This window comes from Triticum urartu, chromosome 5, assembly GCF_003073215.2.
Source record: "Triticum urartu cultivar G1812 chromosome 5, Tu2.1, whole genome shotgun sequence".
NCBI classification, from domain to species: Eukaryota; Viridiplantae; Streptophyta; class Magnoliopsida; order Poales; family Poaceae; genus Triticum; species Triticum urartu.
This window is the reverse complement of record NC_053026.1, coordinates 528467970-528495296: the sequence shown is the minus strand read 5'-3', so window position 1 is coordinate 528495296 and position 27327 is coordinate 528467970. Positions and strand designations below refer to the sequence as shown.

Genomic DNA, 27327 nt, shown 5'->3' with positions numbered 1-27327 from the left:
AATTCGTGTGTCCTCTGGATTTACCGCATTTGAAATACCATGTGTGCATGAACAATTGCATCATTTATCGGGGCGAGCACGCGGAGTCTACCATATGTCTGGTGTGCGGCGTCACTCGATACAAGAAGAGGAAGAAAGCTCCTCGAAAAGTGGTGTGGTACTTTCCGATCACTCCACATCTGCAGAGGTATTTCGCGGACCCTAAGGTAGCAAAGCTCCTGCATTAGCATGCGGATAGGGAGGAGAAGAAGCGAGAAGATGACGCAAATGATCCGGAGATAAATAAAAAAGACAAGATGCTGAGTCACCCTAAGGATGGGAGCCAGTGGCAAGCGTTGAACTTCGAACACCCAGAATTTGGGAAGGATCCAAGGAACATCGTGCTGGGCACGAGCACCGATGGAGTCAATCCGTTTGGCAGATAGAGAAGCACACATAGCACCTGGCCTGTGTTTGTGTGGATGTACAACCTTCCCCCTTGGTTGTGCATGAAGAGGAAGTACATTCACATGAGTATGCTAATTGAAGGGCCGAAACAACCAGGGAACGACATCAATCTGTATCTGGGGCTGCTGAAAGAGGAGCTAGACACGCTGTGGAAAACGCCAGCCAATACATGGGACGCCGCAGAGAAAGAATATTTCCCTATGAGAGCCGCACTGCTCACGACGGTGCACGACTATCTCGGTTACGGATATCTCGCGGGGCAGGTGGTCCACGGATTTTCTGGATGCGTCAGGTGCATGGATGACACAATGTATCGCCAGCTAGATAGAGATCCCGGGTCTTCGAAAACCGTGTTCATGGGACATCGAAGGTGGCTTCACGACGATGACCCATGGAGGAAACACAAGGATCTGTTCGATGGTGAAACCGAACCCCGAAGACGCCCGCGTATGAGGAGCAGCGAGGAAATAGACGGGCTGTTGAAAAATTGGAAAGATTGCCCACTGCCGGGAAAGAAGAAAAAGGCGCCAGAGCCACTGCTGAAGGTATGGAAAACAAGGTCTGTTTTCTGGGACTTTCCGTACTGGAAGATCCACCGTGTGCCTCACAGCCTTGATGCCATGCATATCACGAAGAACGTGTGCGAGAGTCTGCTTGGTACCCTGCTCAACATGCCAGAGAGGACCAAAGATGGGCCGAAAGCAAGGGCAGACTTGAAATCAATGGGCATCAGGTAGGAGCTTCACGCTAATGATGATGATGATGATGATGATGATGATGATGATGAGGCGAAGCAGGACACAGAAAATCGTCGCAAAGGCAAAAAGGCCAAGAAGACGGGAAATGACTACCCTCCCGCGTGCTTCACTCTAAGTCAGGAGGAGATCGAGCATTTTTTCACCTGCCTCGTAGGAGTAAAACTTCCTTACAGTTACGCGGGGAAGATAAGCAGATACCTAGACCCAGTGAAGCAGAAGTTCAGCGGGATGAAGTCTCACGACTGTCACGTGCTGATGACGCAGATACTTCCAGTTGCAATCCGTGGGATCATGGATGCGCACGTCCGTGAAACGCTACAGGAAGTCGGTTGGCGTGAGGCAACTCAGAAGGCTACAGGAAGAGATCATGGTGATACTATGCGAGCTTGAGATGTACTTCCTGCCCGCATTCTTCGACGTTATGGTGCATCTGCTGGTCCATATCGTGGAGAATATCATCCAACTCGGGTCGATGTTCCTGCACAGCATGATGCCGTTCGAAAGGATGAATGGTGTCATCAAATGATACGTTCGCAACATGTCACGTCCAGAGGGAAGCATAGCCAGGGGCTTTCAGACCAAAGAGTGCATCTCCTACTGCATGAATTATCTAGGCATCGAGAACCCCGTTGGTCTGCCCATCAACAGGCACCTCGGCAGGCTTGCTGGATGGGGTCACTGTGAGGGTCGCCGCGAAATGCATGTCGACTTCGAGGGTCGACTCGCCGACTTTGAAAGAGCAAACCTAGTCGAGCTACAACACATAGACGTGGTCGATCCTTGGGTGGTAGAGCACAAAACCTTTATTGAGAAGACATACAATGACCGAGGCCAACAAAGGACGGACGGACATATAATCAAAGAGCACAACTCATGTTTCACGCATTGGTTCAAGCAGAAGCTTCTGTCGTACCCTTTACATGAGGATTCTTCCGCGGAAGAACAACTCATATTCACCTTGTCACAGGGCGCCGAGCACAACCTGATGACCTATGAGGCGTACGATATCAACGGCTACACATTCTACACCGAGGACAAGGACATGAAGAGCGATGGTTATCAGAACTCCGGGGTAACGATGGAATCCTACACCGGTAACGACAAGGACAGATACTACGGAAGGATCAAGGAGATCTGGGAGCTGAGCTATGCTGGAGAGAAGGTCCCGATGTTCCGTGTCAGATGGGCCAAGAGCGTCCTAAAAGAAGACCGGTATTTCACCACCATGGTTATACCCGAAGCCAAATCCAAGACCGCCGGCGCAAACGTCACCGCGAAAAATGAGCCATGGGTACTGGCTTCCCAAGTGGACCAATGCTTCTTCATTACCGATCCGACAAAGCCCAGTCGTGTTGTCGTGAGGAGAGGCAAAAGGAAGATCATCGGAATGGATGGAGTAGCCAATGAGCAAGACTTCGACAAGTACGGCGACCCGAAGATCGAACATGACGACGACGATGAAGTAGCAGCATACACCACAAGAAGAAGCAGGACCACCCTACCTAAAGGACGTCCATTCCACAAAAGAACTCCATTTGCGAAAAAGAAGGGCAAGAAGATTGTGAATAGATAGCTAGCTAAGATCGATTGTATTTAAATTGTAGCCTTCATTTCTTGATTGTATTTCATGAGCACTTTAATTTTGAACTCATGAATATTTTTTAAATTTCATAGACACTCGATCTCGATCCCCCTCCATCTCGATCGCTATCCCACCTCGCCAGATCCGGTCGCCCTCGCCGCCGAGCACCCCCCCCCCCCCCCCCCCCCCCCCCCCCCCCCCCCCCCCCCCCCCCCCCCCCCCCCCCCCCCCCCCCCCCCCCCCCCCCGCACCCTCTCCCCCGCTCCACCAGCCGCCGCCGCCGACCCTCCGCACCCTCTCCCCCGCACCCTCCCCGGCCCGCTCCACCGTCACAAATGAATGCAACTAAAATTGCAAAAAAAACAAATTTAAACAAGTTAGTATTGTTTTTATAAAAAAATATTACTATTATGATTTAAACAAGTTTGAACATATTTAAACACAAATAAATATCAAACAGCATTTTAAATGTTGTTAACATGGCAACAAACTGCATATTATTTTTCTACATGAAATTCTGAGCATCTAGCATATGTGACATGTTATATTTGGATGCATGGATAAAAAGATATGTGCAAAGAAAAAATGCATAAAAACAAAATTGGGGAGCCTGGGAATCGAACCCAGGACCTCCTAGTGTGTGTGCTGCGTGCTGACCAGTCGGGCTAGTGTGTGTGTTGTGATGGGGATACGGTTAGGGGGAATATAACCTGAGTGCTCGAACTGTAATCAAAACAAAATTCTAATGGCGCACCAGGGGGAGGTGCACCATCGCTATCGTCATACTTATGGCGCACTAGGGGGAGGTGCGCCATTGCTAACCCACCCCCACTCCACCTATTCCCCTCCCTCGCCAGATCCCCACTCGACCTAACTTTGCCCCCTCCGCCCCAACCGTACGCCGCCGCCCCGCCTTGCTCCGCCCCCTCCGTCCGTCGCGCCTGCACGCCGTCGGCGACGCCGCCGCCTCTCCTTCTCTGCCTTCTTCTTCCCTGCCTTCCCTGCCTCTCCTTCCCCGCGAAGAAGCCGCCCGTCCAGGCCCAGATCGAGCCCACCCCCGCCGCCCCCGCGCCCCCCACCATCGCAGCTCCCCCGCGCCCTCGCCCCCGCGCCACCTTCACTGACCTCGCTGTTCGCGTGTGGCTGCGCCTCCTGGCTGTGGTCTTGCGCAGGCCCCGACCCCTAGGGTTCCGGCTCCAAGGTGGGTGGCAAGCTCGCCGGCGCAACCCCGGCGCCGTGTACGACCTCGACTACATATTCGCAGGTGAGCCCCTCCCCTCTCCTCCCCCTTCCCCTTCCTTCTTCTTCGGGAACAATTAGTCATTCGGGAACAACAGATAGGTTTTTGGTGATAAATGGTCTGTTCATGTAACTGTGCATATAATCAGTCATTCGAGAACAATCAGTCAGATCTTTTGTATATGTGCATATAATCAATACTACCTAATCCCCAATCTGGTACCTAATTGGTGATAAATGGTCTGTTCATGTGTTGTGCTTGACTGACTGATGTGGGAAAACATCAAGAACATGGAGGTGTTGGCACTGAGCTGTGATGTACTAGTATTCAAAGATATGCCTGTACTGAAATGTATTAACATGAAAAAGTTTGGCGTTGGAACCGTGCAGTACCTAGATGAGAACAAGAAGGTGATCCTGGCCATTGTCAACAAGCGGAGCAAGGGGAAGGTGGATAAGTGTGCACGGTGAGCCTGATCTCTGATCTGATCTGGTATCCTTGTGAACTAGTAGCAACTGTGCTGTTGTAGCTGTGCACTCATGATGGAATGCTGCAGTGCTTTATGTAGTTTTTGCTATCTTAGCTCTTATGGTAACATCAGTTAGGAGTAGTGTTAGCAACAACTAGAATATGCTAGGAGTACTATGTTTGGACAATCAAATGTGTTCACAAATGAAATGATCCACGTAGGTCTTAATGGTGACAATACTAATTTTAGTATGTTGGTTGAGACCTGAGTTGATTTGTGCTAGTTCTAGGCTGATGAAAAACTATCCTTCTGATATACACGTGATTACTGTGTAGAAAAGTACTACTGTTTCTTGTTCAGTGCACTACTTCTCTGCTTCTCTACTGTCAATACCGCAGAACAGTTTCATCTTTATTTTTCAATCATAGGTAAGTGTCACGTGACAGCATGCATGTTCATGTGCTGCATATGCTTGCTCGCTGCTTTGTGGTGACAGGAAGGGCATCTTTGGTTACCGCAGTATTGCTTGAGATGATTTGTGGTGCAAGATATCATGCGATCATTTCCTGACACTCAGAAACAGAGATGTGTGCATGTTTTGAAATATTAGTGTAAGAAAATAGTACTGACAAACAACAGATAGTGTTCAATGATCAGTTACCACTCAGTTTTTTGGTAAAAGCCGCACAAATATATCTATCAAGGTGTTCACGGTAGTGCCCAAACAACAGATAATGGGCTATAGTGCTTTCTGTTCTACCTTAGTATGCTATCACTTAGCATGGCAGATTAATCTGCCTATGTATGTGTTTAATTATATTCATGGTTGCTTTATGTGTTTGTTGATTATGCAGGTTCCCTGGCTAGGCCTCTGGGTGAGTGCATCATCGGCTCCTGTTGCAGCTGCTCCTGCTGCTTCCAAGGTTTGCTCCTACATGTCCCTTTGAGAGTTTGAGCACTTGAACTGTGGCTTTATTTGCCCCTTGAAGGCTTTTATTGTTACGTTAATAACTTCTATAGTGGCTGCAGCATGTGCTATAAATCCAGATTGTACTTTAGTTCCAGATTTCTATGCATGCCACCTTGTTGTGATTAGTTAGGTTAGTTTAGTTCCAGATGTCTGAAATATACTTATTGTTCAGGGTTGATTGCAAATTAGTTCTGGTGCCTCCAGTGGAGTAGAGTGTGGAGAGCCAAGAAGCTTTATCTCTTTAAATTCGGTTAATTTCCTTACTGAAATTAGGTTGTTGCCTTGATACAGTATTGTACAGTGGCTCTGCCTCTGGAAATTTTATTTGATTGTGAGATGATTGGATTTTGAAATGTAGGCATATGGTACTGAACTATAGTACTGTTGTTGTATATAAATGGGCTGATGTAGAACTGTTCTTCATCTTTACAGTGTTGTTGTATAGAAATATGCTGAATTCTCTGCTCTGATTGTTGCAAAAAATGGGGTCCTGGGAGATGTCGCTGCTGCTTGAGGCCCTTGAGAGGCCCTTCGTGTCGTGATGAATTTGCAGGTACCCCGAGAGGCCCTTGAGTTTGCCGAAATGTCAATTAACTTATGTTTCGGCAAATTCGGGTACTCCATATGTCCTATTTTCAGCAAAGGTCATGCTAAAATTTTCCGTGAATTTTAGCATTACTTTGCTAAAAATCGGACATATGGGGTACTTGCGACTAATGCATGGGCCGGGGTATCTTAGTACTTAGTTAAGTAGGATCAACTGCCCCGCCATTCTTGCTGCATTAAACCATAGGTGGCAATAGAGCCAAGTGATTAGGCCCAACTTAGAATTCTCCTTAGCATCGATAAACCCTAGATGATAAACCCAACATAGGTGGCAATAGAGCCAAGTGATTAGTGCCAAGTGATTAGGCCTAACCTAGGGTGCCTCGGCATCGATAAACCCTAAATGATGAAAACTTAACTTGGCTTCTATAGGGTGCCTCGGTGTCGATGAGAACCTAAATGATGTACGCTTAGGCTTTTAGGGTGCCTCGGCGTCGACAAACCCTAAATGATAAAAGCTTAGCTTTTAGGATGACTTGATGTCGACAAACCCTAAATGATGAGACCATGATCTTGTTCCTTGACAATAACCAACTTTTTGACCAAACTTTTTTCCTATTTGGAGCGAAACATGGCCCACAACGATGAGGCCGGCGGTTCGGGCGGCAAGCAATTCTGGGAGCTGTCCTGGGAGTTGGAGGAAGAACCTCACCGCTATGAGGACGCCGCGGAAGACACTGATCCTGACTACACAACCCCTAGTGGCGTCGGGGATGACACCACTGATGATGGCGCCGCGGATGCCACCACTGATGATGGCGGCGCACGCACAGATGGCAGCCAACCGAAGAGGCAATGGAAGGACCGGTGCCCGAACATGCTCGGCACCGTCAGGGAGGAATTTACTGAAGTGAACTCCGACGGGAATCCGACGGCTCCCAAACATATAGTAAAGGGGTACTCGGTTCAGCTCGGGTGCATTCTCCGGAGCACCGTCTCGATCAACACCGAGAACCTAAGGCATAAGGACCGAGGAAATTTGCGCAGCCTCCTCTTCACGAAGCTGCACGAACGATACAAGTTCCCCGCTGAGTTTGAAAACACACGCCTCTCAGGGAATAAAGTGAATGGTGCCGCCCTCACGAGGATGAGCACGGCCCTGTCTACTTGGAAAAGCACGGTGAAGGCAATGATTGAAAAAGGTGATAGTTATGAGAAGATTAAGGCGAAATATCCTTTGATGAGCAAAGATGACTACAAGGAGTTCAAGATCAAGTGCGAGAGCCCCGCAACCTCCGAATCAAGTCAGTGGGGGAAAGAAACGCGGCAGTTGAACTTAGGGGTCCACCAACTCGGTCCCGGCGGTTACAAAGTGGCGGAGCCTATATGGGACAAGGAGGACGCGGAGCGTGCCGAGCAAGGCCTACCGCCCCGCTTCAAGAAATATCGTGACAAGCAGACCAGGAACTTTCTCAGGGCCCGGTACAAGGAGGACCCGGTAACAAAGGAGCTTACCACGGATCCGAAGACCAAGGCACTTGAGCTTGTTCTGGTAAGGAATACACCCCCGCGTAATTAGCTCCATATGGTTGCATTCTAATTAATCCCCAATATTTCTAAATCGTTCACGTTCCTTCTGCAGGACAAAGAAAGCAGTAGCGCGGGGTCGTCTCAGAGCTCCCCTTTCGACACCCCTTTGAATAGGGCGTTGAACGTAATGAAAAACAAGGATAAGCTCAATAAGCCGACGTCAGCTGGTCGTGTGGCCGGCAAAGGCTTGTCCACAAAATGGTCGTCATACTATACCGCTGGTGGGCGAAAGGAGAAAAAGACCAGCTCGGAAAGCCAGTCGCGCGAGGTTGAAGCACTCAAGGCACAAGTGGCGCGGATTCCGGAGCTTGTCCAAGAGCAAGTGGAACAACAACTGGGAACGAAGCTCAACGCCATGGTGCCTACGTTGATTCATGGGCTGACGACGTGGATTGCGGGCGGCCAACAGGGGCCTCCCCCGGTTCCCAGCTTGACGACCAGCAACTCGCACAGCGTGCAGGCGGCGCCATTGGTGTCTCCGGCGGAGGCGGTATTCATGTCTCCGGCGCCGGCACGGGCATTGGAGCTTAATGCACCCGGGTGTACGCCGGCCGGCACCTCGCCAGCAAGCGGCCCCTCCGTCAGTTGCACGCCCGCCGTTGGCGGTGCCTCGACATTAGTCGAGCTCGATGGCACCATGGTAACTAAGCCTCTCGGCCGATGACTTCATCTCCTTGCCTTTGATTGGGCATCCCTGACGCCCTACATGTTTTCGCAGGGCGCCGCCGACGTTCCTTGCACTCTCCTGCACTTCATGGGCGGCGAGTTGGTCGATGTCGCCAAGGGCAGAATCGTTCAACCGGGCAACCCCGTGTTCCACGGTAATCCGATGCCACCCACAGTGTATATGGTTGAAGTGGTTCGGGTGCTGCCAGGCTGCGACGAGTTGTTACCTCCGATTCAACCCGCTGGGGCCGATGAAGAAGATGAGATGACCCTCAACACCTGCGTAAGCTGGCCCCTGCTTTGGCCGAAGAGCCAGATTCGTTTGGGGGTGGGGGACACCACCCACAGACAAGACCGCCAGTCATGCCGATGCCAAGCCATGGCAAGAACGCCGCAACGCTACCGGACATGCCGGACATCCCTATGGCACAGGATCCGGACATGCATATGGCACAGGATCCAGACGACGACGACAACGACGACGATACATTTACCAATGTCGATAAGTACTTTGCCGAACATGGGTGCAGTGACGAGTTCTGTGGGCCTCCTTCTCAAGAACCCAACCAAGACGACCGCGATCTAGCTGGTACGGCGGAGAAACCCAGTTGCAATAGGTGTCGTCTGGCGTTCAATTCTCAGGAGACGCCTCCAGCTGCCACCTTCACCGAGCCTCAGATAGCTGAGGTGCCAAATATTATCAGCCCCAACACGCTCAAGAAGGCGGTCTGTGAGCAGAACTCGGTCCCATTACAGCAGATCAAGAAGAAGAGCCGAAAACCGAAGACTAAAAAGGGCGCCGGTGCGAGCCAGCCGGCACCGAGTACGATCCATGCTCAGGACGGGCCACCTTCACCTAAGGATATCTCGAGGAGGGTGCATGTGGCGGGTAGGGCGATGCTACCAACAAATATGCTCAATGCTGCAACCGGTGCTATGCGGAGCCTACACGACAGTGTTCTTTCTTTGGAGAAGCGGCATCTCAGAGAGAATGATGTGTCATACCCGGTTTTCGTGGCCAAGGTGCCAGAGGGCAAGGGCTTTGTGGATGGCGACATCGGGGGTATGATCGTCCTGCGGTTTGATGACATCTTTGCTATGTTTAACCTTCATCCGCTGCACTACACCTTCGTTCGGATGTTTTCGCTGAGTATGGAGATGCGGATCATTAGAGACAAGACCCCGGACATCATGATAGTCGACCCCTTCTACATGCGTGCCAAGCTCTTGAGCAGCATTGGGGACCGCCAAGTCGCGAGTTCACACCTCGAAGGCGTCATTCTGGCAAACCCAGATAAGGATAACTTCCTTGTGGCTTACTTTCCCGAGTAAGTCATCCCTTAACCGCCCCGTAACATATGATTTCTTAGATTTCGATCGTTCTTTTTTTTTCTAACATTCCGTGTTCTGTGCAGTGACACACATTGCACACTCATCCTCTTAAGCCCGAAATATTCCATGGCCACGTATTTCGACCCGAACCGTGACTCCAAGATAGACTACACAAATATCAAGAAAGTTCTTGATGATGTTCTCCCTGGCTACGCCAAATCTGGAGGCACCTTCACCAGGGCAGTTCATAAGTACGGCAAGCACGTGTTCGCCCACAATACGACGTTATGCTGCACCAAGCAGCCGCCTGGCGGTCAGAAGGATGCCTACTACGCCCTCCATCACATGCGGGCAATCGTAAGGGACCTTCATCACCTTCTGCTACCAGATAATCTCAAAGATTGGGCCGCGAGCTTGTCGGCAATCCAGGACGCGGACATCAGACAAGAATTCTTTCGCATCCAGTCGGAGTTTGTGGACATCATCCATCAAGATGTCCTTCATACCTCGGGGCAGTTCTTCCTCAGATATCAACCGTCCAACAGTGAGATAGACGGAATGCTACAAATGCAGGCTGACAACGCCCGTGATTTCCTGACCATCACGACAGACGGCGGCTTCATCCACGCTCCTGTCCCATGAGTCGAGTCGAAAGTAGTGATGTGTAGTTCTGAAACATTGATTGGCTCATGTTGTAATTAAACTTTAATGAATTGTATGTCTCTTTGGTTTGGACAGTCGTTCAACTTAGATGTAATCGATGCTATTTATTAGTAGGACCATGAATTGTGCTATTAATGTCTTGCTTTTCTCTTCCAATCCTTTTGTTGCATACTAATATATTGCTTATGTATGTATTGTCTGTTGTTTGGCTTGTGCATAGAGATGCCGTCGTATGTCGTGTACAAGGGTAAGGTTCCCGGAGTCAACGACGACTGGGAGGAGTGTCGGAGACAGGTTCACCGTTTCAGCGGTAACAGTTACAAAGGGTACACCACTAGGGCGGAGGCGGAATCTAGATACGCCCGCTATCTAGCGGGAGAGAGGAGGGAGCGTTGGAGGAACCGGATGAAGACCAGTTTCATCGCGATGATGCTCATCGTGATGACCGCAGCTCTCTTCTATGTGATGGTAGTTTAGATGATCGATATCGACTTGTAATGTGAAGACAAACTCGATACTCGCGGTCTCGAGATTTGTAATGTTTAATCTTTGTTCGGTCTTTTGAATTCGGAGACTAATATGATGAATTGTATTCGAAGACTAATCTTCTATTGTATTCGATGAATCTGCTGTTGCTGTGTGCTACTGTCTATATTCTGTCAAATAATATATTTTGTAACCTGTGCAAAAATCAGAAAAGTAAAAAAAACCCTAATATTCATACTAATGGTGCATCACCCAACAGTGCGCCATTAGTATGCCAAAGCACATGGTTAAATATGGCCCCCTGGGAGGCATACTAATGGCGCATGGTGTTCTATACTAATGGCGCACTGCGTGGTGCGCCATTAGTATACCAGATACTAATGGCGCACCGGTGGTGCGCCATTAGTAAGAAATACTAGTGGCATGATACTAATGGCGCACCAGTAGTGCGCCATTAGTAGGCAAAACTGGTGCGCCATTAGTAGCCCTTTTCCTAGTAGTGGCTGGTCCAACAGATATTCTATAACAGGAATGGGATATTTGTTTTTTATGGTAATTGCATTTAATTTCCTATAATTAGTACAGAGCCTCCATGTTCCATCCTTTTTTTAACTAACAGCACATGAGAGGAGAAAGGACTAGTGCTGGGCCTGATAATTCCATTCTTGAGAAGTTCTAAGATGATTTTCTCAAGAATTTCTTTTTGGTGCTGAGGAATTCTATAGGGCCTTTGGTTGAGTACTTTTGCTCCCTCTACCAAGGGAATTCTGTGGTCACAAGGCCTACTTGGTGGAAGTTCAGTAGGTTCTTGAAAGAGCTTCTCATATTGATCTAGCAGTGGTTTAAAAGCAGCAGGTACTTCTTGAGCAGCTGCTATCATTTGAGGACCAGAACTAGTGAACAAGAAAAATCCACACACAGCTTGTTCCACTAATTTTTCAGTGTTGTCAGTCACTTCAATAACAGTAGAGAGAGGTACAGTTTCATCCACAAAAGTGATAAACTGTCCTTCAGGAGCAGATATTTCCATTTCCATCTTAATAAAATCCATTTGGATGGGGCTATATTTCCTCAACCAATCCACTCCTAAGATGATGTCATACCCCTTTAACTTCAGCACTCTGAAACTATCAATAAATGCATGGCCCTGTATTTCATAGTGACAGTTCTTTGCTTGAAATTCACTCCAAAGGATGCCTCCACTAGCAACCACTACTTTAGTTTTTGGTGTAGAACTAGGAACAACATCCAACTTGGTAGCCATTTGTGGAGAGATAAAAGTAGTAGTAGTACTACCACTATCCACCAGTGCAGTTGCCATAGTATTACCCATCTTAACTGTCAGTATGAAAGTATTTTTAGTTGCTCCAATGCCCATAGCAGCATGCATGGACACTTTCAATATAGTTTCATCAGTTATCTGCTCTGTATTGTCCAGTTCCTGATCATCATACTCTGCTACAAAAATAGTTTCAGGGGTTCCATCCTCCTGAGCTTGTAGAGCTTGAATTTGTGCTTTCTGGTTCATTTTACACACCTGTCTGTGACCAGGCACCCAAGGCTCTCTACATTTATAACACACCTGGTTCTGTTTGGCTTGCTGAATAACCACATTCCTGTTTGGTGCTGCATTAGGAAGCAGTTGTTTGGGTGGTTCAAACATGACTTGTCTTCTTGGTTGAGGCACATACTGCTTATTTTGCACTGATTGAGAGGGAGGCTGAGATTTCTCCATTCTTCTGGCATACCACACAGCAGTTTGCAGATCCTTTGGTTGAAAACACTCCACTAAGCTTCTGATATAAGGGTTGAGGCCTGAAACAAAACTGGAGACATAATAATCATCAGGAATAGCAGGGTTTTCTCTTCTCATTCCATTCACTAGTTGCTCAAATTGTTCCACATAAGCAGCCACTGTTGTTGCTTGATGTGCAGCATGAAAGTTACTGACCGCGTCACAAGCTGACTCCACAGAAAACCTATCAGATAGGTAAGAACAAAACTTATGCCATGGTACATTAGAGGGTGCATAGCCAGTACCCCTCCACCACTGAATAACAGGGCCTTTAAGATAAGAAATGGCCATCTCTGTCCTATGCTCAATTGGAGTTCTTGCAGCAGCAAAATATTGCTCCAAGTTCTGAATCCAAGATTCAGGGTCTTGTCCGTCAAACTCAGAGATGTTCAACTTAGCAGGCTTGACCGTAAGAACATTCCTTCTTCTGTAATAATTTTCAGCCCCATCTTCTTCTTGCATTTCCTCCAGCTGAACTACATCTCTCTGTATTTTCTGAAGGTGTTCTTTTTCCTTGCTTTGCCCATAGTGTGGGTGTCTATAAGGAACTTTAGGAGTGCCATCCATGTTCAGTTCTTTACCTGTCTGATCACGGAGAACAGCTGTACCAATTGGCAAAGGAGCTCCTTTTTCAGGCATTGCTACAGAAGGAGGAGTAGGTGCTTGTAGTTGTTTTGGCCGACCCGGAGCCACTTGCGGTGAGTTGATCTGGTTGTCCTTCATCTGCACACTACCTTGCCCTTCCACACCTTCTTCTTGGGCTGGTTCAGGCTCTAACATTAAGCGTCAGAAGTTGTCTTGGATCTTGTTGAAGTTCTTCTGCATCGTAGCAAAATTTCTTTTAACTGTCGCTTGAAACTGCTGGAACTCCTTGCGATCTTCCTCTCGGTCCCGCTGCAGTGTCTTGATGTCCAATTCGAGGGATTCGAGCTGCAGTTCCGCGGTTGAACCTGAATCAGCATGGCCCGTCATGATTTCGCCGTCTGCGATCACCACCATAGGGGGTTGGGAGGGTGGGATGGCTTGTCACCGCCGCCGACGCTGCCGCCTGCGCCCGCCTCCGATGGTGCACGGTCAGATCACAGGAGCTGGAATTTTACCACCAGAGAATTACTCTCAGGCAACCAGGCTGTCTCTCTGACTACACCCGAACGCTGCCACTCCGGCCACCACCAACTGCCTCCGCCACCAGATCAGAGCTCAAAGAGGGATTTTATAGCCGGAGCCAACCTCTACAGTGCTCCAATCAACACCGCCGCCGAGGAAGGACTGGCCTCTGATACCAATTGTCAGGACCAGAGTCCCAATCTACTAAATTTTAACACGAACTAGCGAGATTCAGACAAGAACTGGGTGAATTTAGCTAGGGTTTTCATTGCAGGAAGAAGGGGAAAGTAGTTAGCACGCCATCGGCGGCTAGGGTTTACACCCAATAATTCTATTACATGCCTCGAGTTGAAGGGAGAGCTGGCTTTTATAGCCATTACAGCAGCTAGAAAGCAGAAAATCAGAAAAAGCAGAGCACATGGCTTGTTGGGCGATGAACAGCTTCTCCTGCGCCTTCACAGCCATTGGATGGTCGATCAACGGAGGAGAGTGACCCACTTAAGTGAACCGTTAACTTTTCCTGGTGACCCTAGGATGCGAGATGGACGGCTATAATCGTAACTGGCACGCGGGAACAGGGGATCTTCAGTCTTGGGCCTGACAATACCATTTACACCACATCATCAGTTGACTGCGGTTGTTCAGCCTCAGCTAGAGGCAAAGGGATACGACACCCTGGTATGATCACCGTCGCACAACCGAGGCTACTCTGATGATGATGTTTTCATCTGTTCATGGAGGCTATTGACGCTGACCGCGGCGAGATGCTGAAATTCGCCATGGTTCTGGGCAGCGACACAACCAGTGTGGTCGCATCAAGATCACCATACCAGTGTTCTCGGGGTGCTCCAAATCTGGATAAGTATATGGAGTGGAAGATCCATGCGTACCATTTTGTTTTGTATGTCATATTTTTCAGGATTTCTATGAGCATGGTAGTGATATGTGCGGCATCAATACTGCCAATATTGTGTTGCTCCCAAAGAAAGAGAACCCAATGGATATTAAGGATTTTAGACCCATTGCTTTGGTCCACAGTATACCCAAGCTTGCAACAGGTTCTAACAGTCTGGCTACAACATTTCATTCTGAGCCTCATACATCCTCTACAATCTGGTTTTCTGCCTAGAAGATGCATAGCTGAAAATTTTGCACTGGCAGCCGAACTGGTACAGCAGGCAAAAAAGATGAAAAAGCCAATGCTAGTGCTCAAGCTAGATTTCCAGAAAGCTAGTATACCCAAGCTTGCAACAGGTTCTAACAGTCTGGCTACAACATTTCATTCTGAGCCTCATACATCCTCTACAATCTGGTTTTCTGCCTAGAAGATGCATAGCTGAAAATTTTGCACTGGCAGCCGAACTGGTACAGCAGGCAAAAAAGATGAAAAAGCCAATGCTAGTGCTCAAGCTAGATTTCCAGAAAGCTAGTATACCCAAGCTTGCAACAGGTTCTAACAGTCTGGCTACAACATTTCATTCTGAGCCTCATACATCCTCTACAATCTGGTTTTCTGCCTAGAAGATGCATAGCTGAAAATTTTGCACTGGCAGCCGAACTGGTACAGCAGGCAAAAAAGATGAAAAAGCCAATGCTAGTGCTCAAGCTAGATTTCCAGAAAGCTAGTATACCCAAGCTTGCAACAGGTTCTAACAGTCTGGCTACAACATTTCATTCTGAGCCTCATACATCCTCTACAATCTGGTTTTCTGCCTAGAAGATGCATAGCTGAAAATTTTGCACTGGCAGCCGAACTGGTACAGCAGGCAAAAAAGATGAAAAAGCCAATGCTAGTGCTCAAGCTAGATTTCCAGAAAGCTAGTATACCCAAGCTTGCAACAGGTTCTAACAGTCTGGCTACAACATTTCATTCTGAGCCTCATACATCCTCTACAATCTGGTTTTCTGCCTAGAAGATGCATAGCTGAAAATTTTGCACTGGCAGCCGAACTGGTACAGCAGGCAAAAAAGATGAAAAAGCCAATGCTAGTGCTCAAGCTAGATTTCCAGAAAGCGTTTGACAGTGTCAGCTAGGATACTCTGAAGCTCATCCTTGCAGCCAGAGGTTTTGGAAGCAGATAGGTCAGATGGATACATGATATCCTATCAACTAGCTCATCCAGGATTATAATCAATGGATCTCTTGGGGAGAGGATATTATCAAGAAGTGGTTTAAGGCAGGGGGATGCCCTATCTCTTACCTCTTCATCCTAGTCGCCGATGTTTTGCAACAGCTTTGCAAAAGGGAACACCAAGCGGGGAACCTTAAGCACCCACTTGGAGGAGATGGACCATTCCCGATCCTGCAGTATGCGGATGACACGTTGATCTTAATGCAAGGGGACATCCAGCAAGCATGGGTTATCAAACGGATTCTACAGGCTTTCAGTGATTTCACGGGACTAAAGATCAATTACCACAAGAGCATCCTTATGCCAGTATGCCTTGACCAACAAACCTGCCAGAGTATTGCAGATGTTCTACAGTGTCAAGTGACAGCTTTCCCGTGCACATACCTTGGATTATCCCTTTCTATCAACAAGATCACGCATGGCCTATTGATGCCTGTGATTCACAAAGTGGACAAGCGTCTGGCTGGCTGGCTGGCTACTTTTCTGTCTTGGGGGGGGGGGCTGACCTTGATTAACGCAGTCTTGGCAGCGATCCCCAGCTACTTCATGAGTTGTTTTTTATGGCCACAACAATCTCTAGACAAGGTTGAACAAATCCTGAGGGGCTTCTTATGGCAAGGAAAGAACTAGGTCAAGGGAGGACAATGCCTTGTCGCTTGGGAAGTGGTCATGTTGCCAAAAGAGAATGGAGGGTTGAGGGTAAGAGATATTGCAGCACACAACAGGGCCCTCGTTTGCAAGTTCATGGCAAAGATATTGCAGCAGCGGGAAGCTCCATGTTACAATTGGTTTGCACGCACTTACTGTCAGAGGGAAATCTCCTAGTCTCCACAAAGTCGGGACACCGCTATCTGGAGAGGCTTCAAGCCCAACTTACGAGTGGTTATGGAGGTTACCAAATGCAAGATTGGGGATGGACAGGGTACTGCATTCTGGCACGACCACTGTCTCGATTGTGGTCGGCTCATGACATGCTTCTCGACTCTTTTCTCCTTCTCCACGTCCAAGTTCTGCACAGTTGCCTCACGGTTCAGACATGGGCAATGGAGCTTTCAACTACATCCAAACCTCTCTTCCATAGCAACACAGGAGCTAGAGGGCATGTCCGCAATCTTGAGTAATGTTCAGCTACAGGAAGGTATGCCAGACACCAGAGTGCCTCTTTTGGAAAACAAATGTGCTACTACCGACTACTTCTACAAGCTGCTCACTTTTAGAAGAAAGCTTTGTACGTCAGCTAAATATATCTGGAACAGGATCATACCGCACAAGCACCGTGTTTTCTTGTGGATTGCCCTCCGGGACAGACACAACACTTGACACAATATGCTAAAAAAGCATTGGGACAGACTTGTACCACATAACGGGTGTGATCTATGCCCAGCCGCGGAGACAATGAACCACATTTTGCTAAGATGCAAGCTAGCACAAGCCCTATGGTCCAAGCTAGAGATACAGGAACTTGCCTCATCCTCTATGGCAGCAGGTGATCTCTTAGGTTCACAGCAGCCGCGGGCTCGATACGGCACTAAGTGGCATGTTCTCTTCACAGCATGCACAGTTATCCTTTGGAATGCCAGGAATGCCCAGGTGTTTGATAGGTCCTTTTGAAACGAGACAATTATACAACAAGGTTGCCGACCTCATCAGGCTATGGAGCCTGCGCGCTAAACCACATGACACGACCTCATCAAGCTATGGAGCCTGCGCGCTAAACCACATACAGACATAACCTTTTATTGTGTGGCAAATGTTTTCGCTCCTAATTAGCCTTTTGAGAGTTGCCTCTTCTTTTCCCACCCTGTGCTTTGTATCCTAATTCAGGTCTAGTGATGGCCTGCTGCACATAGTGTGCAGCGTTAACATCACCTTCATGTAAATGACTTTGGTCATCCGGGCACTTTTGCCCATTCTGAATGCATAAGGTAGAAAATGCTCTACCTTTTTATTCAAAAAAATATATCACTCCGATATTTTTACATTCTTAGCCGATAATCATCCAAACCATATTGAGGAAGTCAATGTGATATACCAAACAAAATATATTTACAGTAGCAATATTTGACTGGCCTCTAGTCCAATTTGCCTGGGCCTCTGGACTCTGGTCCAAAACGACATAAGCGGTCGATAAGACTATCAGTGGACAGTGGGGGAGAGGAAGCACAAGAGTATACTTAACTGCATATGGGTTTAAAGGATCATTTATGGAGTAGGATCCAAGGATGGATTGAAAAATCACTCTCCACTGCTGGGAAAGAGGTTTTGGTTAAAGCGGTTGCACAAGCGGTGCCAGTCTACTCCATGTCATGTTTCAAACTGCCTAGGGGTTTGTGTGAAAAACTAAATATACTCATAAGGAAGTTTTGGTGGGGAAGCAAGGAAGGAAAATGCAAACCACATTGGGTATCTTGGAAGGATATGACACAACCAAGAAGCATGGGAGGTTTGGATTTTAAGGATTTTGAGCTTTTCAATCTTGCTATGCTAGCTAGGCAAGCATGGCGCTTACTTCAAAACCCGGAATCCTTGAGTGCTCGTATTTTGAAAGCTGTATACTGCCCTGACTCGACAATTCTTGAAGCTACCTTGGGATCCCACCCGAGCCAAATATGGAGATCTTTAATAGAAGGCCGAGACACACTAAAGCAGGGAATCATTAAGAGAATAGGCAATGGAGAAAGTACTAGAATATGGACTGATAATTGGCTCCCACGAAGTGAGATGCTTCGCCCTTATGGCTGCTTGACAGCGAACCCCCCACAATTTGTCTCTAAAATCATTGAAGCAACGACAGCCACATGGGATATTCAGAGGGTCCGGCAAGTTTTCTTGCCTTTTGATGCCAGAGTAATAACCAGCATACCCCTTTGCACCCGAAACATATCAGATTTCTGGGCTTGGCATTTTGAGAAAAATGGTCTTTTTAGCGTGAGATCGGCATACAATATGCTTGTGGCGACGAGGCAGCGCCGGGAAGCCTGGCTGGAAGGTCAAGCAGGCTCGTCAGGCGCTAGAGGGGAAGAGAAAGAATGGAAAACACTTTGGAAAACCCAAGTTCCCGGGAAAACTCGCATGTTCCTATGGCGGCTCTCAAAACAATCCCTGCCGACGGAAGATGTTCGGTCTCATCGACATATGTCTAACTCCTCGACATGTGGATTATGTGGTTCTCCGGATTCATGGCGCCACTCCCTACTTGAGTGCACTACATCCAGGTGTGTTTGGGCTTTAGTAGAGAATGAGATTGGGCAGTCACTTGTGGCAAATTTGGAACCCAACGCAAAACACTGCTTGTTTGCACAGATGGAGACGCTATCACATGTCCTGTTTGTCAAACTGGCAGTCATGTTATGGGCAATCTGGACGACCAGAAGAAAATCCATCCATGAAGGAATCTTCCAGAGCCCACAATCGTTGTACTCTTTCACAACGAGGTTCATTGGTGAGCTTGAACAATTAAAGGAAAGAAAACCGGAAGGGGCGCCAAGGATTCATATGGAAAGAATCAGGAGCACCCGACCACGAGCCCCACCCGCAAACTATGCTAAGGTCCATGTTGATGCAGCTGTGAGGATAGGCAGGGGTGGTTCAGTAGCGGTGGTCTGCCGTGACTCAGGGGGAAACTATCTAGGCAGCTGCGCACTGGTGGTGCAAGGCGTACATGACCCGACGACGCTGGAAGCTTTGGCTTGCCTGGAGGCACTCTGCATTGCGGATGACCTCCTTTTGCAGCGTTTTGTCATATCTTCAGATGCTAAAGGGGTAGTCGAGGACATCAACCAAGGTTCGCAGGGAAAGCATGGCGCCATCATCAATGAGATCAAACTTCGTTCTATCAATTTTACTTGTAGTTTTATTCATGAAGGTCGTGAATGTAATAGGGAAGCTCATAAGTTAGCTAGACACGCTTTAAATTTAGCCACGGGGCGTCATGTGTGGTTTGGCCAACCACATGATGTAAACAAAATCCCACTCATTGTGGACTTTGATCAATAAAGACTAGGCCTTATCCCTCAAAAAAAAACTTAACTGCAAGGACCAATGCATATATGTAGGGGCATCGAGGCTTCAGCAACTCAAAGTGTACAGGAGGACAGCAGGTAATCAACCAGAGGATAGCGCACTGGAGGAACCATATACATGTTACCAATTCCCTATGAGGATTATTTTATTACACATCATCATGAATCAAGCGTTTACGCTTAAATCCTTTTTAGCCCAACAGAATCAACATTACACCCACAACGACAAGTCGGGTAAGAAAATCAGACCACACAAGTTCATACGGGGATAGCAACGAGTTACACCTGACAACTTAGGGAGTTGATACATGCATGAATCAATCAGCCAGCGCCAGCGCTACTGCTCTGGTGTACCTTTGCAACCCTGCAAATTACTCTTTCTTTGGCATGGCAGCTAGCCTGGTGTACATCCGCGCCATGGACTGGTAGCCTCTGATGTCACCGGAGCGAAGAAGATTGCCTGTGATTGCATTACACAAATGGGAAGTCAGGAAACAGCATTATGACCCAACTATACCGATATTATGGCCTGCTACTTTAAGCAGTATGACGGCTGAACAAAAACTGATTTTGGGAAATCTACACGCTTTATGTCAGGAGTTGTGCAAGCAGAGAGACTTATCACTTCCATTTTGTATAAGTTCAGATCCATGATGGAGGCCAGCGATTCCTCATGTCATGGATGCCATGTTAAATGCAGCCGTGATCGATTTGATAATCTCTCACCATTTATCCATGGATACTTGATACCCTTACCTTATAATATTCAGGGGTTTCATTAGGGTAACAGCCCACTGGTTCGTAAATCACAAATCTTGTGTAACATACCAAGTATTAAAAGCTGGCAATACTTTGAAACCTAGTATCTACCACCTCACTATAGAGGCAATTCAAAGAACCACGTCACAAAGGAGCTGAATCCATAAAGGCGACGACGTTTTCATGCGACATAGCTTGACGTACAGTGAGAACATAAACACCAATCAGTTCACCAGTAGGAAATAGCGAGTAATGTGATTAAAACGAATTCATGAGTAGGGTATGAAGCTACCTGAGTCACAGTTAAGTGGGCTGTCTGCTTCTGGATGGGCCATCAACGCAATAATGGCTCTGCAAACAGATTGTAGGGTCCATGCAGGGCTCCATGCATTTTTCAATATATCCAGGCATATTTCACCAGTCTAGAGACATAAACAATAGAAGAGAAATTGAGGAAACAGAAATTTCCCTTTAGTTTTGGATTTAGCAACAGGTACTGCTTGCTGTGTTCACATAAATGGGCCCATGATGTATTTATGTGTTGCAGGGAATTTCAACAGTACAAACCAAACAAATAATAGTATCAAATGGGTCTATATTTATAAAACATTGATTCAGGTTATTGCAGGAAAAATTCAATAACAGGAACCAAGAAGATCAGGATTCTACCTTCTTTCAACAAGGTCAAAAAAACACAAATTCATACATATACCCCAAAATAAGCATGTATTTCAAAGAAGGCAGTATAGAAAGTAACCTTGAAGTGAACATTTGGGTGGAAAATTTTGGTGATGAAGCGGACTTGCGGAGGCAGTAGAGGATACTGCTCGGGAATTGAGAATGCAAGTTGAAATACGCCACCTTCAAAAGGTGTCTCCGATGGGCCCTAACGACATAAACAGTAAGAAAAGGCATCAGTAACAAAGCTGATACTGCTCGTTCCTGCATCACCTTGAGATAGAAGCAAATACCTTGATTACAGCAGTCCATTTGAATATATTTGAATCATCACAGATTAATTGGATATCTGGGTCGGCTGACTTTTCTCGCTGCACCTCCTTGTACTCCTTGAAGAGCCTAGCTCTTGATGCCTATAGACCGAAGACATTGTCAGAATGTTTTAAGAACCAAGGTTATCATTGCCTGAGAGCAACGGGAAACAAATAACATCACTAAACTGGGACGCAGTAGTTCTGATTGTGGCTGTTGAGATCGATACTAATTTGTTCCAAAAAGCTGCTGAATAAGACTACCTAAGCTGTATTCAGACATTAGGCAATACCATCCAGCTAGGGCTAACAGGTGTAATCAAGTAGCCTCAGTAAGCGACTGGTGATCACCACCACCTGAACCTGGGAATAATTTTGTTAACCTTCTGCCTCATGTTATTATGCGGAAACTTTGGATTTCAGTTGAATTGTTGATCGAATCCGAGCTCCTATCAATGTTACATAATAGTGCCTCACTCAAACTTACTTTTGCTTATGAATATACAAGGTTGGTTAAATCTGGTAACAATTGGTTGGTCAGGTGTGGACCCGTGCAGTATTTCTATTTCTGCACCATTACTACCTAGGTGAGTTCAATCTCTTCTTCATAGACTTGCTTTATGGAACTCCATTTGTGACTATCCTGTTCTGGCATATCACCGAGCATAGTTTACTTCTTGGCTGATCACCAAGCATAGTTTAACTCTTTCTTGAGAGAATTCCTTATTTAACACTGTCTTAAAACTTTTTGCCCTATTTAACACTGCAAAAAAATTTCTTCCCTATCTAACAATGCGTCTAAATTTTATGCCCTTCATGACACTTTTGTCCATTTTAAGCCTTAAGTGTGTTAAATGACACCTGAAAAGACGTTTTTGCCCCTCATGTGATATGTGATGCAACGAGTGGGGCAGCTCGCTACCGAATCTAAATAGAAAGGCTGTCGAGTAGGCGGAGGCATGCGGAGCGCGGCGCCATTGCACTTGCACCCTGCATGCGCGCGTGTTGACCGAGTCCACGAGCTGGTCCTTGTGTATGGAGTGGAATCCGGTTGAGTCCATTTTGGTCAGGGGTATCTTGCTGTCTGGCAAAGACGTGCGCGACGCCTTGCCCAGGTTGCCTCTTGCCAGGACGTGCGGCCGAGGAGCTCGACCACAGGGACGGGGCATGTACTGTAGTCGACAGCTCATCGACGTATTCCAGATGACCAGTTCATATTATACGAGGGGCAAAACTGTCTTTTTACATGCAATTTAATAATGTTAGATGAAAAAATAGACAAAAGTGTCATGAAAGGCATAAAATATAGACCCCATGTTAAATAGGGAAGAAAAAGTTTTCTAGTGTCAAATAAGGAAACACATTTTAAAGTAGTGTCAAATAAGGAATTTTCTCTTCTTTCTTCATGTGTGCACAGACGCTTGGGACATTGTTATTGCTATGATAATGAAATCCAGCCGGGGTGTCCTTTGGAGAAAAATAAACGATCGAGTGACAAGAAGTGTTACCTTGGTCTTAACTACGGACAAGTTTCACTAATTATGGCATGTTACAATTATAATAGGTTGTCGATTAGGCATGCCCCGATAATTTAGTTGTTAATTTTATTATGAATATCAAAACATGATCTCCAGCAGCACAACTACAAGTCCAGTCTGCAGAATGACACACTTGTTCTGAAAAATAACAGTTACTGAACAGATCGATAATTAAGCTACTAGTATCGCAAGACAACTGCATTTTATTCATAGTAGTGTTCCCAGCAAAGAAACATAACTAAATAACATGGGGTCATCGAAAGAGCTGCTATATGGAGTTAACTTTTGTTACTTGTTACTTTTCCTATATCGATAACATGCTACCAAAGATGCTTTGCTTCGTCCTACTGTTTTGTATCCCCTATTCTTTGATAATATGCTTTTCTGAACATATTCTGATGATAACACCTTTGGACGCCAACGCATGGCCGCAGAACATAGCTTGTAGAAGCTCATGTAGGTTGCAGAGTGTTGCTTTATCTCTTTCTTGCAAACCATAACTTTGTTTACTAGTTAATTTTCTAGATGCTTTATCCGTAGGCTGTAGTGTTGCTAACATTTTCTTTTGTTTTGCCAAATCTTTTGCAGCCTGTCACTTATCTTTCCTCTCATGCCTGCCATTTGATCTTATAGGAACTGAGGCTGCGCCAAGGAACAAGGGATCTGCTGGTGGCATGAACTCGTGGTGGTCTACGCCTGTTGCTTTTGATGTAGAATCCTGTCGAGAGGCAGGGGCTGCCTAGTTATTTCTATGTCAAGAGGCAAACGCTGCCTAGAAAACTGTCGAGCCTCAAGAGGCCGGCGCTGCCTAGTTAAAAAGGACTGTAAAACTATCATATGGTAGAAATGTTATTGACTAGTATAAAAGTTTGCATGAATTGGGAATTTGACAAGAATTTTGGTTGGTCTGGGTTGCCCTATCGTGAACCTCCCACTAGCTCTTGGGTCATACACTAGACTGAACTGACAAGGTTGGACATCGTGGAACGCCCTAGGCCTAACTAAATCACTGATGCTAGTCAAGAGATGAGTGGCTGACCTGCATCTCCCCTCCTCGCTGGACGACGGCCGCGGGGCTGAATCGACGAGCGTATCTGCCAGAAAACAGAGGGCAGATCAGAAAATCTCGACTGGGTCACGATACCGGTGCTTATAAACAGAAAAAGAAAATGTCTCGGTGACATGAACAGAGACTCCGCAGGAACAGGAATATTCTTATCTCATCTTGGACGCCTTGCTACCTAGGGATCTAGATGGTGGGGTGCCGTGCGCGCGCAGAAATCGTGGAGGTCGGTGGGTGCTTAGCTAATCGCTGGACGGTAACAATCGAACAAGCTCGTACGTACCTCCAAGCGGCCTGAGATCGCGGACGAGGCGGCGACGGACGGGGCGCGACCTACGTCGCGGCGGGGAGGGGGCGTGAGAGGCGGCGGCGGCGGCAGGGGAGGGGGAGGGGGAGAGGGGTGGGATCGGGGCGTCGGCGGTAGCTGTCCGGTGGTGAAGGGGGGATTCAGTCAGAGCCGCGACGAGCTGGGGCCTGGGGCTGGCTTGGGTTGGGTTGGGTTGGGTTGGTAGGAGGAAGAGGAGGAGGAGCCGGTCTGGACGGAAACAAGCAATATTCAGTTCAGTTCAGACTCGATCAGCCGTCTCTCCTGCACCGCACCGCAGCCGGGCTGCACAACTTTCTGCACCCGCTTCTCGGTAAATAAATCTTCATCAAATCTGCCTGAAATTCGAGAGTAGATCCAACCTTTGGTGATCTAAACACTCTTATATTTCTCCAGGAAGTAACTTACACAATTACATCTATCAGACAGCGCTACATTGTACTACCTTCATCTTGATTTATTAGGGGTTGTTTGGTTTGCGATTACCTCCATCTTGATTTATTAAGGGTTGTTTGGTTTGCTACTAAGTTTGCCTAAGGTTGCCACACCTAAGGTTAGGCAAGTTTGACCAACTTGAATGGGTGTTTGGTTCAAGTCACACCTTAAGCAAAGGCACATTAGGATCCCACATCACATACACTCAAAAAGTGTGGCAAGATTCCCTTAGGCTTGCCAACTTGTGCCTCTCATTTTGAAAAACTAACCTTAGACAAGTGTGGCAACATTGTATGACAAAGTGTGGCATGATTAGGCCTCGAACCAAATAACCCCTTAGTTTCTATCAAAGTGCTTACTAAACAAACACTGAGGCGAAAAAGTAGTAGCTCAGGTAGATTACGTCCTCTTATAGCATGTGCAGCGGGGCATCCCAAACTCCGGCGGGTCGTCCGTGAAGGAAATATGCCCTAGAGACAATAATAAAGTTATTATTTATATTTTCTTATATCATGATAAATGTTTATTATTCATGCTAGAATTGTAGTAACCAGAAACTTAGTATATGTGTGAATACATAGACAAACAGAGTGTCCCTAGTATGCCTTTACTTGACTAGCTTGTTGAATCTGTTGGCTGTTGGGGAACGTAGCAGAAATTCAAAATTTTCCTACGTGTCACCAAGATCAATCTATGGAGTCATCTAGCAACGAGGGAGGAGTGGATCTACATACCCTTGTAGATCGCGCGCGGAAGCGTTCAAGAGAACGGGGTTGATGGAGTCGTACTCGTCGTGATCCAAGTCACCGATGATCCTAGCGCCGAACGGACGGCACCTCCGCGTTCAACACATGTACGGAGCAGCGACGTCTCCTCCTTCTTGTTGTTTGCAAGGGGGGAGGAGAGGTTGATGGAGATCCAGCAGCACGACGGCGTGGTGGTGGAAGTAGCGGGATTCCAACAGGGCTTCGCCAAGCGCTGCGGGAGGAGGGAGATGTGTCATGGGAGGGAGAGGGAGGCGCCAGGGCTTAGGTTGTGCCCTCCCTTCCCCCCACTATATATAGGGCCAAGGGGGGGCGCAGCCTTGGCCCTTCCTCCAAGAGAGAACGGGGTTGATGGAATCGTACTCGTCGTGATCCAAGTCACCGATGATCCTAGCGCCGAACGGACGGCACCTCCGCGTTCAACACATGTACGGAGCAGCGACGTCTCCTCCTTCTTGTTGTTTGCAAGGGGGGAGGAGAGGTTGATGGAGATCCAGCAGCACGACGGCGTGGTGGTGGAAGCAGCGGGATTCCAACAGGGCTTCGCTAAGCGCTGCGGGAGGAGGGAGATGTTTCATGGGAGGGAGAGGGAGGCGCCAGGGCTTAGGTGTTGCTGCCCTCCCTTCCCCCCACTATATATAGGGCCAAGGGAGAGGGGGGCGCAGCCTTGGCCCTTCCTCCAAGGAAGGGTGCGGCCAAGGGAGGAGTCCATCCTCCCCAAGGCACCTAGGAGGTGCCTTCCCCCTTTAGGACTCTTCCTTTCCCTCATCTCTTGGCGCATGGGCCTCTTGGGGCTGGTGCCCTTGGCCCATATAGGCCAAGGCGCACCCCCTACAGCCCATGTGGCCCCCCGGGGCAGGTGGCCCCACCCGGTGGACCCCCGGGACCCTTCCGGTGGTCCCGGTACAATACCGGTGACCCTGAAACTTGTCCCGATGGCCGAAATAGCACTTCCTATATATAATTCTTTACCTCCGGACCATTCCGGAACTCCTCGTGACATCCAGGATCTCATCCGGGACACCGAACAACTTTCGGGTTACCGCATACTAATATCTCTATAACCCTAGCGTCACCGAACCTTAAGTGTGTAGACCCTACGGGTTCGGGAGACATGCAGACATGACCGAGATGACTCTCCGGTCAATAACCAACAGCGGGATCTGGATACCCATGTTGGCTCCCACATGTTCCACGATGATCTCATCGGATGAACCACGATGTCAAGGACTTAATCAATCCCGTATACAATTCCCTTTGTCTATCGGTACGACACTTGCCCGAGATTCGATCGTTGGTATCCCGATACCTTGTTCAATCTCGTTACCGGCAAGTCTCTTTACTCGTTCCGTAACACATCATCCCGTGATCAACTCCTTGATCACATTGTGCACATTATGATGATGTCCTACCGAGTGGGCCCAGAGATACCTCTCCGTTTACACGGAGTGACAAATCCCAGTCTCGGTTCGTGCCAACCCAACAGACACTTTCGGAGATACCTGTAGTGTACCTTTATAGCCACCCAGTTACGTTGTGACGTTTGGCACACCCAAAGCACTCCTACGGTATCCGGGAGTTGCACAATCTCATGGTCTAAGGAAATGATACTTGACATTAGAAAAGCTTTAGCATACGAACTACATGAT

The 27327-nt window shown here is 47.5% G+C and overlaps 1 protein-coding gene across 1 annotated transcript; it reads right to left on the bottom strand.

The window, feature by feature from the left end:
- Window positions 1-19907: 19907 nt before the first annotated feature.
- LOC125510397 (protein PEROXIN-4) lies at window positions 19908-24681 on the bottom strand. Its single transcript, XM_048675561.1, has 6 exons — window positions 24438-24681; window positions 24131-24185; window positions 21536-21655; window positions 21322-21450; window positions 20857-20986; window positions 19908-20265 (listed from the first exon to the last, which is right to left on the bottom strand). The coding sequence occupies exons 2-6, from the start codon at window positions 24134-24136 to the stop codon at window positions 20177-20179; spliced, it is 474 nt and encodes a 157-aa protein (XP_048531518.1). The 5' UTR covers window positions 24137-24185; window positions 24438-24681; the 3' UTR covers window positions 19908-20176.
- Window positions 24682-27327: the final 2646 nt, after the last annotated feature.